At 36.8% G+C, this 12,210-nt stretch overlaps 2 protein-coding genes across 2 annotated transcripts; one reads left to right on the top strand and one right to left on the bottom strand.

Annotated features, from left to right (window-relative positions):
- Positions 1 to 4,769: 4,769 nt before the first annotated feature.
- On the top strand, positions 4,770 to 8,944 carry LOC141829555 (glucuronokinase 1-like). The gene is made up of 6 exons (XM_074717057.1): positions 4,770 to 5,017; positions 5,525 to 5,674; positions 6,464 to 6,652; positions 6,849 to 6,965; positions 8,000 to 8,160; positions 8,431 to 8,944. The coding sequence occupies exons 1-6, from the start codon at positions 4,817 to 4,819 to the stop codon at positions 8,681 to 8,683; spliced, it is 1,071 nt and encodes a 356-aa protein (XP_074573158.1). The 5' UTR covers positions 4,770 to 4,816; the 3' UTR covers positions 8,684 to 8,944.
- Positions 8,945 to 10,239: 1,295 nt separating this feature from the next.
- LOC141829656 (chalcone--flavanone isomerase-like) lies at positions 10,240 to 11,256 on the bottom strand. Its single transcript, XM_074717180.1, has 2 exons — positions 10,751 to 11,256; positions 10,240 to 10,674 (listed from the first exon to the last, which is right to left on the bottom strand). Exons 1-2 carry the CDS (start codon positions 11,249 to 11,251, stop codon positions 10,372 to 10,374), a joined length of 804 nt encoding a protein of 267 aa, XP_074573281.1. The 5' UTR covers positions 11,252 to 11,256; the 3' UTR covers positions 10,240 to 10,371.
- Between the last annotated feature and the right edge of the window lie 954 nt (positions 11,257 to 12,210).

The raw sequence follows: 12,210 nt of genomic DNA, 5'->3' as shown, positions 1-12,210 counted from the left end.
AAATCATATGCTATATATATGGCATAATCCGTTATCAGGTCATTAATGATAACGGTTCAAGTTAATGGATTCTACATATGTAAATCCTCCACGTCTAATAACTCAAACCTTTATATTGGTTAGATCACTTAACGAGTTTGATTTTCTTAATGACACATATCTGTATTGTTATGGGCGATTGTGGGTATGGATCGACGGAGCTGATCGAGCAGCTTGGCACCCGATCCGACTCTCATGTCAATCCATATCTATCGACACTAAGTTTGGCCCGAGTTAGTCCTCGATTCAGGACCCTTGTTACTCGGGAGCCGAGTCTCTCTTCATCTGAAAGCGGTTTGGATAGGGAACGTGGAGTCTACTCCTAGGTGTCTGAGGCACAACCCCAAGCCGAATCCTCCCGCGAGCCGAATCCTTATTCAAGTCGCACAACGGGTCGAATCTTCCCTCGAGCCCAGTCCCTCCCGCGAGTCGAATCCTTATTTGAATCGCACGACGAGCCGAATCCTCCCTCGAGTCGTGTCCCTCCCTCGGTCGAATCCTCCCTTGAGCCGAATCCTTATGTGAGTCTCATCCGGGTGTCAGCCCGAACGTTAGCAGTCGACTCGGCGCCCTTGCTCGCATCCGGCTCACACCGAATAGTCATCACGGCGCCCGACTCCATCGCTCTCATCATTTCTTCTGACAGTCTCATACTCTGTAATTATGATCGTTGCCCTGACACCCACATGCGAAATGACCTTATGAACGCAGGTCAGCGATGGGACTTACAATCTAATTATTCCATATCTTCCTGACAATGTAATAACTAATGATGAGACACATTCCTTAATTAGGACATGACATTACGCCCCTCTCCTGTATATAATACGGCCACTCCCCTCTGCCCTTTGGTACACGCGCACACGCGATAATCACTTTTTCTTCTCTTCTTCTTCTTCCGTTGATTTGGCCGGCTCGCTGACTTAAGCTTCGGAGTGGTCGCCAGGGCACCCTTGGCCTTCCCTCTCATGCTTGCTTTGTTTGCAGGACCCAGCGATTCAGCCCCTTCAATCCTGTTCCTTGCTGGTGAGGAGACCCAGTCGGTGATATGTCCCGGAGCGTTCTCAACCGAACATATATGTCACAAATAACATATAAGCCCACCAAACGGGATAAAATCTTACAATCTTTCATTTGAGCTATATGTAATTTGTATATGACATACGATTAAATTTTAATTGACGTCAACAATAATGTCAAACTTTATGAGTATAAATATCCTTAAAATAATCTGGTCCATTAACTTCATTGGTGTATAATTAAAAAGGTCATAATTATTAGAATATGACTGTAACAAACATAAATAATCATAATATCAATGTAATTAATGATATAAATCAAAATATGGATGTGTAATATAGAAATTATATGAAATCTATACATATCAATTTCCAATTTATCCTCCTGATACTTTAAAAGAGTCTTAATCATATGTACAATCACTTTATGTTAAACTGCAGTAATAAATTATGATATAATCCTCATGATTTCAAAAGAAATCTCATATATATTTACAAGCACCATATGTTAAATAATAATAATAAATTTATTTCTAAGTGTCAAAAACAAATAAAATACCCATGAATATTTTAAACTTAAGTACATATAATATAATAAAATATTTATGTTTATCAACAAATATAGAGCATCAAAGATAAATACAAACTCCCACTAAACGAGTACTTCCTCCAATTGAATAACTCTCATATTCATGATATACGCATGAAGGCATCAAGCCCTTTGCTCTACAGTGCTAGCACTGGTCAGGGTGTAGGGCAATCGTGTCTCAATACATAGTTCAAATCTATGCAATCTAATAAATAACATATTCTTTCTAATATGCAAGTTTGATCCAGTTAGGGATATTACTCATGCTAGCAGTTATAGATTGCATTGAAAAATGAAAAGAAAAATATACTATAAGTTCACGATCAAAACCAAGAACATTCAAAGAAATGTAAGAAATTATGCAATAAAAGAAAAACATGCATATGAATCGACTCTTGATGAGATATCAAATACAATACTATATTTTAATCTTTTGATTAAAATATAATTTGTTAGTGGTACTCTCTATTATAGTTCAAATCTTAATTGGTTACACAATATGTAAGAAATTATGCACATAATTGACATTTTACATGAGTTATTTACAAGTTCATAGCTCATAGCAACTTTAATGATTTCCAAGTGATCCTAAATGGAAACTCAAGCAGTGGAGAGATAGACAACCAGACCATCAACACCTAACACGACTGTGTTGGGTACTCATATATAGAGCTTGATAGAGCATGACCGCGATGGGCAGCACGATTGTGGCTGGCCAAAACCCTAACCCATATCTAGCATAGAAATAACGAAATTGATGAAACCCCAACTTGATTACTATAACATCGAGTTTTCCAACGAACAAAAATTATTTTGCGTTAGGAAAATCGAATCTAGTATAGAAACAATGAAATCAATGAAAATCTCAACTTTGTTGCTATCTAAGCAAAATTTTCAATGAACAAAAATTATTTTGCGCTAGGAAAATCAAATCTAACATAGAAACAATGAAATGGGTGAAAAATCTCAATATTGCTATAGAAAATGATAAAATAACTATGACTCTGATACTATTTATTGGGTAATTTATTTTCCTAAATCACATGAATTCTAGAACAATACGAACTCATATATTGAAAAACAAAATAAGTAAGATCTAGCTACGTATGTTCATATCTATAGTAGAAAATAAATACAACAAGGAGACGATGAACTTAATTGTAACGGAAAAGGCATCATCTTTGTGTGCCATCCACGAATCTGAGAATCTTGTGGAAGAAAAGAGAGAGCAAGGGCATGATCTTCTGGAGGAGTTAAGTTGACGGCGTTGTAATCTCTTCATCGTCTGGGAGCAAAGATATCTATCACAATATCTAATCCAATGGAGATCATGCCCTATATATGACATAATCCGATATTAATCCATGATAATGATTCAGATTCTATACATATAAATCCTCCATATCAATTAAACCACTTAATATATTTAATTTTCTTAATAGCACATATCAACATATCATAAATAACATATAAGTTCACTCAACCCAAGATAAAACCCAACACAGTAAACAAAGTTATATTCAATAAATTAAATTTAAATGTTTGAGTGAATTATAAATAAATTAAAATTTTATTTTTATTTTTATTTTATCAAATGTTTTATATTACTTTACTATATATTATAAGGTAACGAAGTGCTTACAACTATGATATTTTGAGTGTGAGGAATATATTTTTTAAGATCCAAGATAAGTTCAAAAGAGATACATCATATTGAGGTCTGAATAAAATATTCTCTGTTGTTAAGATCACAGGACGCTTAATTTTAATTATTATAAAAGAGGTATTTTTATACTTTCTGTTTTAATTTATCAAAAAGTGAATCATTTAGTTGGGATTGTTAATGATAATACATGTGAATTTCACTTTATATGCTTATCGTTTAATTATTATGAAAGAGGTATTTTTATACTTTCTATTTTAATTTATCAAAAAGTGAATCATTTAGTTGGGATTGTTAATGATAATACATGTGAATTTCATTTTATATGTTTATCGTTCATCGAAAATTTAATAGTTTATTACTATGAACCGACCGTCAAAATGGGTGCAAAATTCTAAATTTTAAAAAATGAATAAACAACAAATGTCTTTTCAATTATATGGAAAAAAAAATACAATTTTCTGAATGAAAATAGCTTTGAAAATAGCTATCACTTCTAATCTGATTTCGCCTGATTATTATAGACGATGTTTCCTAATAAATCTAAACTCCAATATATCCATGCCATTTGAGTCTTGATTTTTTTTTTTTTTAATTCGGATATTTGGACTTTGAACTCAATTAATCTGGAAGCAATCGCCTTTCTTAGTTTGTCAACAGATAAATTTGGAAGCGTGAGTAACTCCTCGCCCAAAACAATCAACTATGATTATAAATGAGTTAAATCGAATCAAATTTTATAATATTCAAACTTATTTAATAAAATAATCGAGCTAAGTTAAATCATGTCAAGTCTTAAATGAATCAAACTATTAAAATAATTATTCAAATTTGACTTAATTTTTTTTATGAGCTTGAAATTATATTAAGTTTGGTTTGAGCCTAATTAGTTAGATGTTATCGAATTTTCAATTCAATTTTATTTTATTTGATTGTTTAAAATTTTTACATTTAAAATTTATTTAGTTGGTTATTGAGCTTGATAATATAAAATTTATTTTAAAATTTTCTTGATAAAAATTTTATTGATGCACATGATTTATAAATATTATTCAGTAATATTATTTATAAATATTATTCATAAATATTAATGAATTGAACACTTGTATATTTAAATTTATTTATTTAATTAAATATAATAGATTATTCAAATTTATTTATTAATATATATTAAATAAATATAAATAAATTTTTATTAAAATAAATATTATTTAGTTAGACTTATCTACAACTCTACGACTAACCTCTAATTTTTATTCCAACGGAGGAAAATACGCCGTTGGGAGTAAAACCGTGGGTGGTTTCAACCGTGAGTGGTTGGTAGCGAACGTCAGTAAAAGAAGTCTAATCCGTTATCAGCCTAAAACGGCATGTCACGGCGATATATCATGTCATGGCGATATATCGACAAGAGTTATATAGTGGTTAGCGCATGGTATCAGCTGCACCAGGGCCGGCGACTGCGGCGTCGATCGGTGACAGCGATCGGACTCGAAAGGCGACGCGATGGCGGAGGAGGTCATAGAGCGCCGGGCGTACGCCCGTATTGGCCTCTTGGGGAACCCCAGCGATGTCTACTTCGGCCGCACCATTTCCTTATCCATTGCCAACTTCTCCGCCACCGTCCGCCTCGAGCCCTCCGAAGATCTCGTTATCCGCCCTCATCCTTTCCACGACCTTGTATCTTTCTCTTCCATTCAGCATCTGGTACGATCCTTTCTCCCCCCTTTCTCTCCTAATCGACTCAAATTTCACGGTTTGATGAAATGCTGAGTTTCCATGTGCTGTTCAGTGGGGAGAAAGACTGCTGACTGTTCTGGGAATTCCTCTCTTATTCTGCCCAAATAATCTACGGACTTTAAGTAAATTTGTTGCTGGAGAGTTCTGGATTAATGCAATCGCTTTCTTGAATTTTATGTACCTTTTTAAATTCTATAAAAAAAATCCTACCGTTTTGTAAAGCGTACGGTCTTCATCTTTTGGAACGATGGCGCCCTTTTGTGATATTGTTGTACAAATTCTTGAAGAATTTTCTTTTTATACTCCTTGATCTTAACGCACTTTGTAAGTGAGAACATTTTCTATGTTGTCTTCACAATGTAAGAAATATGCATCATGGGATTGAGTAATTTTGGGTTTCTTCAACCAGAACCTTGTTTACGCATGCATCTAAATTTATTATTATCATGAATAGCGGTCAAACCCCCTTTGCAGGTGAATCGTTTGCAAAGTGAAGGCTACTACGGCGGGGTGAGATTGCTCATGGCTACTTGCAAAATTTTCTACAACTACTGCTCTGATCAAAATATTAAGCTAAAAGAAGGAAATTTCACTCTGTCTTATGATACCAATATCCCCCGTCAGGTCTGTATTTTTTTTTTGTCAGCCATGCATAACGGAATTCTAGGTCTTTCAAAATATTTGGATTCCTAGTGTTCTTTTTCTTGCAGCTTATATATGAATACACTACTCTTGTCCTTTTATCTTGTTTTGAACAAAAAGGGAAGTTAAAAATCTAGTATCTTAGTCAAAATTTGTTTGGGTTTGTTTAAAAATTCCTATGAATTCTTAGGACTAGTGAACTCTATGATATTATACCAATAACAAACTATTCCAAACATAAGAACTGAAATTCAAATTCTCACTTGTTTGCTTTCATCCAAATGAATTCAATATGGAATTTAAATTCTTTTCCAACAGGACTTGGTTCCAAACATGATTATGTTTGGGTATTTTCTTGCTTTATTCTTCCATTTTGTAGATAAACAGGATTTAGTAACATACTTGTTGGCTCCCTATTTTCTCTTCCTAAGCATGCCTTTTTCTCTTCCTATTTTCTAGGTGACATGGTAACATACTTGTTGGCTCCCTTTGCAGAAAGTGTGGGCATTGTATATTTTCTGTCCACATGTTCAGTTTTTCATAAATCTGATCCAAAAAAGTGTGTCCATGATCTTTGCATTAGTTTAAACCTACGAAATCTGAAATTAATGTGGTTTCCTAATTTGAAACTAACAAATACTGGCAGTAGTGCATTGTTAAATTAAAGGAAATCTCATGCTTTGTTGTCTTTTCAGACTGGGCTTTCAGGTTCAAGTGCAATTACTACTGTTGTTAAATTAAAGGAAATCTCATTCTTTGTTGTCTTTTCAGACTGGGCTTTCGGGTTCAAGTGCAATTGTTTGTGCTGCCTTCAATTGTCTCCTTGACTTCTACAAAGTTAGACATCTTGTTAAAGTAGAAATCCGGCCTGACTTAATTCTCAATGCTGAGAAGGAACTTGGCATAGTTGCTGGTCTTCAAGATCGGGTTGCACAGGTCTATGGAGGTCTTGTCTACATGGTACTGCATATATAGGAGCTTTTTTGTGTAATCATCATTAATAAAAATGCATATTATTTATTATTTATTAATAATATTCATGCATGTTTTTTCTCTACATTTTTTGGCATTTTGGATGCCACATGAGCATGTTTTTGGACGCCGCTAATTTTCTTTGCATATCTTTAATCATCGAACTTAATTGGCTAATTGGCAGGACTTCAGCAAGGAACATATGGACAAACTTGGGCATGGTCTATACTCTCCCATGGATATCAGTCTTCTTCCTCCCCTCTATCTCATATATGCTGAGAATCCAAGTGACTCTGGGAAGGTTGGTCTTTCTAATTAAACATGCTTCATACATTACTATAAGCTGGTCTTTTATTTTTATTTATGCAAAGAAAATTTGGATGAAAAGAAAGGAAAAAATTACTAAGGTTCACATCTGATTTGTCCCATAAATCCAATTGAAAATTTATAATTACTCATTCCTATGCAAGTGCAATTTGCAACCTGTTCAATTAAGCTAGTGCATATAGTTGATTTTTCCCAATTTCATTCAAAGAGAAGACATGATGAATAAGACTGGAAGAAGACTTAGAGGAACCAAAGGCTCACCTTGTGATGTGTTTGCTAGAGAGGAGCAATCGATCAGAACATAAAAATTATATATAAAGTTTCTTATGCTACTAGCAACAAGTAAAAGGTGACATGGACAACATAGAAAGAGCTTCAACTATAGATATTAGAAAATCAAAAAGTTTGAGATGCCCGAACACTCTGCAAAGTGTCCTTAAAGCACTGTCAGATCTTAAGCTACTCAAATTTAAATTAACTTCTTGTAGTCCTGGAATGACAAGGGATGAAAGTCAACACGGAAAATTGAGTAACTCAAGCAATATGAAGTATGATAATAAGGTAAACACCAAAAATAAATAACTACTAACTACAAGAACTAGCCACGTTCTGAACTGATTTTTACACGCCTTTTATTTAAAAAAAATGAATTTAACAGTTAAATTTGTTTACCATGTTATATTAGATTTTCCTTTCACTAATTTCACAAGCATTGATATTATGGTCATTGTATGTAGTTTGCATGGGAATCTTTTTTCTTTGCAGGGGGGGTTTGTTTATTATTCTCGTTTACTATGGATGTTATGCATTCATTTCTCTTCCAGTGTCACTCATAAGCTTATCAACAAACAGTTTAATTTTTCAAGGTTTTATTAACGTTGTGAAAGCCAATTTAACTTCGCTCATACTGAAGTTGCCATTTGTTGAAGAAATAATGCCATAATATTCAGTTTGATTGCTAAAATGTTACAGTATATAAAAGTGATTATACTTCAACAACATATATAGGTGCACAATTCTGTTCGGCAAAGGTGGCTAGCTGGTGATCCGTACATAAGATCCTCAATGGAAGAAGTAGCAAACCTTGCCTTAGAGGGTCACAGAGTTCTACTTGAAAAGAATTACACTGAGCTTGTGTCCTTAATAAACCACAACTTTGATCTTCGGAGGTATGCAATGTTTTAAGAACTTGTTTTGCTAGTGGCTCATTTTTCCTTTTTTTTTAAAATCAATTCTTGCTCTGCAGTTTTTTCGGATTTGTAAATTACGTACACAGAATATGAATCAAATGAACATAAAATCTAATTACTCAAAAGTGAAGGGTGAAAACCTGCAAAAGCCTATTTAAATCAAATGCACTACTGCAATTAAAAATAATAATAATGAATATTGCATTTGACCATGTCTCGCCTCTCCTTTTTTATTGTTCTTTGTAACAGGCAAATGTTCGGAGACGATGCACTCGGTTCTCTCAACATTAAGATGATTGAGGTGGCTAGGAGCGTTGGGGCAGCTTGTAAGTTTACAGGCAGTGGAGGAGCTGCTGTTGCTTTCTGTCCTGAAGGGCCTGCTCAAGCTCAAATTCTCGAGGCCGCCTGCAACAAAGCTGGTTTTACAATTGAAAAGGTAATAGTCGTCCCTTCTGTTCTCGGTGAGGAAGATTTGAAAACAGTATCAGTGGTAGAGACATAGAGCTTCAATCTTATAGATTTTTATCATACCTTATTTGCTTTAGGAGGTTGTATAGAGTCAAAAAATTTGATTACCCTTCAGATGTTGCATAGGCTAGCTTTCGGTGGAATCATTTGTGTCCATGCGAATTAGCTTCGCTGATAACTTAATTTTCTTTCATAAAGGTAGAGGCATGTTGCCTTGGGTATTTGGTTAGTTTCCTGTGTAGTGTACTACATTTATCTTCCAGTTTCAAGTTATAAAAATGTTCTATTATCTTCATCGAGCTTGATCTTCATAGTGTAAAACAAACAATATACCCAGATTAATCAAACAAAACTAGGATGATACACCAGCTTTAAAGTCTTTCAGACATAGCATGTGTCTTGGTGTCCTTTTTACTAGTACAATGTGCAGTCAGAAATCAGAGAAATAAATTTAGACAAAAGCAGCTTGCACTCCCAAATGATGTCTTAACTAAGTAGAATACTTCCTACTCTATAGAGATACAGACATCTAAGAAAGGATAAATGTGACATAAAATCTTAAACATTACAAAGATTTGAGCATAGATAGATATACCATTAGACTAATAATATATAAGCTTATAGAGTTCCACCACGTCTCCATAGAAGATTTTTATTGCTCTTATACAATCTTCATAAAAGCTTTGGATGTGCTTCCTTTCCCTGCCTAAAATAAGTTCTTTAAAGTCTTTCATAAAACTATATCATGGTTAAATGATGGCTAACCTCATTAAAGTTTCCCACCGACCACCAGGATAAATCGGGAAGCGCATACGACGGCCAATCTAGATGCCCAGCATCCTTTGATTGTGTTTCCCATTTGGAAGAAAATTTCTGCAAATACGCCGTAGCTGAGGATCGAACCGCGGGTCCCTAGGTCACAACTCGGATGTTTGCACCATTGTCCCGGGGACTCTTTAAAGTCGTTCATAAAACTATATCATGGTTAAATGATGGCCAACCTCATTAAAGTTTAGCTACATCATCAGGACACCACTTCTATCAGAGACAAAAGATGAATAGGCAATCGAGATGGTTGTGAGGTAACATTTATGGATTGCATGTTGATCTTGAAAGTTAACGATTCCTGAGATAAACCGATTAATTTCAAATCAAAACTTGGAAAGATAACTCTCGAATCGTGAAAAATCTTACCCTGCCAAGGTCATTAGATTCCGGACAGTAATATTATATTACTCAATAAATCGGAATCCATAACCTTTTAATTTCAAATAAAGTTATCATTGATAACATTAAATAGATAATCAAAGTTATCTAAGATAACCCTTATTAGTCTCAAATACCCCGTAAGATTAATTTTGGATTAATTTATGCTAACATTATTAGTTACTCCCAGAAAGAAGTTGCAGTTTTTTCTGGCAACTTCAATTAGTATAAATCCCATGAGGTTTTCCATTAGTATTAATAGATGCTCTTGCCCAAATTTTTTATGCACTTTTTTTTTACTTGGATTGAATTAAAAGGAAAGAAAAAAATATATACTAATTTCTATTGTTTACTTAAAATGAAGTACTTAATTCCATTTGATTTTAATATTTTCATGCCATCTCAAATCAGTTGAAGAAATTTAAGTTTAGAGACAACAAACACAATACTGCTTCCTTATTCCAACCCTCCTTCCAATGAAACAAGCACACAAGACGGTAAGAAATCCACTCCGACTCAAACAGAGACAGAATCGACGGTCTTCGTCGCCTCGGGTCCGAGAGGTTCCTTGAGAACTTCCGAAATCGGCAGTGCCAGGCTCCCCTTTTCCGATGGCGACACGCCATGCTCGCCGATGATCGACTCCACGGTCTTCGTCTCCTCGGGTCCGAGAGGTTCCTTGAGAACTTCCGAAATCCGCAGTGCCAGGCTCCTCTTTGCCGCCGGCGACACGCCATGCTCGCCGATGATCGACTCCAAGATCGCCTCGCTCAGAGCCTTGTTCTCGATCACCGCGCGCTCCGCCTCGCCGAACGCAATCTGAACCACCACCGCGTGCGCGCTCGTAAGAGGATGAAGGGGAGAATCAAACAGAGTTCGGTTCGCGTTTACTTACAGCGAGAGAGCCGGAGGATGCGTGGGTGAAGACGATGGAAGAGCCGGGAGGGAAAGTCTCGGGCTTGAACACCTCCTTGAACTTGCCGACGGCCGCCGTCTCCGCGTCGGTTAGGATTCCGGCCGCTTGCCACTGGGCGAGGCAGTTCTCCCCCACCTTGTCCGAGTACTGCTGCCCGGTGAGCGGCTTCAGCATCGTGATCCTCGTGAACTTGTCGAACGCGCCGGCGAATATGTCCCGGAAGAAATCAGGGGAGGCGGCGAGCTCGTCGGCGGATCTTCCCGTCCACCGGGCGGCGAGCGCCTTCACCGCCTCCTCGTCGAGGTAGATGCCGATGGCGGTGAAGGTGACGAAGGTGCCGGCGATCTCCAGTCCCCGCACTCCGGCGCCGGCTAGGAAGAAGGCCTTTGAGGAACCGGGCAGCGTGGCCAGGGAGGGGAAGTCCACGCCCTCGACCTGGAGCTTAGGTAGCGAAGTCGCCACTTGGATCAGCTTCTCCATCGCTAGCAATCTTCCAGATGATAAACCGGGCGTCGGGGAGGCGCAAATAAATAGAAAACATTCGGTGCGTGTTTACTTAGAGGGAAAAAAAACAAGGAAAAGGATTATTTTTTTACCCTCCATCTTTTGATCTCATTATCATCCTATCTATATCTCCTGCCTAAATTCTAAATTGAAAAATATTATAATAATTATAAAACTATAATTATTACATAGTTTGTAACAATTATAAAATTATAATTGTTATTGATTGGGATCGTCTCAAGATTAATCATCATACAGTTGACTTCTATTGATAGAGTGGCTCGAAATCCACATACAATGGAGCTAACGGGAGGTCCTACAAAGCTGCAAAGGAAGAATGAGGGTTAGAATGAAGGTCAGGGGATCTCTGACTCAGCTACTCTGACGCTCAAGTCAGTTCGTCAGTCAGAGATGAGGAAGAAGAACAGGCGATGAGAAAGAAATAAAATGCGGAGAGTGGTGTGTGCATATGCGTAAATGAATTCCTTTTAATAGGATGGAGGAGTCACATCTGGTATCTCATCGTTGTGCATGCTACAGGAAGACCATGTATTAATAATGCGTTAGACCACTTGTTGTTTTGCGTACTGTGTCATCCCACGTATTGTTCCAATCGACATGTCATTCAGGTGGCTGTCAAGCGAGCCGAGTGAGGGATGTCGTGTTGGCGTCGAGCTAACTTGGTGAGAGTATTGAGTTGGTGAGGCTAAGTCGACTAGGGAGTTGACCTTCATCTCGAAGACTGAGAAGTCAGTCGAGCATGGAGTCATTTGGACATAGAGTCAGTCGGCCATGGATTCAATTGGGCTTGGAGTTAGTTTGGCATGGAGTCAGTCAGGCATGGAGCCAGTCAGGTGATAGCTCCCACTTCCTTCGTCCGACGTGTTACTTCCACTTAGACTGGACCTTGACTTTCTTGATCGGGGTAGATCGGT

Source organism: Curcuma longa, chromosome 5 (assembly GCF_044706935.1).
Source record: "Curcuma longa cultivar G26 ecotype Majalengka, Jawa Barat chromosome 5, ITB_CL_G26_1.1, whole genome shotgun sequence".
Taxonomy (NCBI): domain Eukaryota; kingdom Viridiplantae; phylum Streptophyta; class Magnoliopsida; order Zingiberales; family Zingiberaceae; genus Curcuma; species Curcuma longa.
The sequence above is the reverse complement of the archived record's forward strand: the minus strand, read 5'-3'. Positions and strand labels throughout refer to the sequence as shown.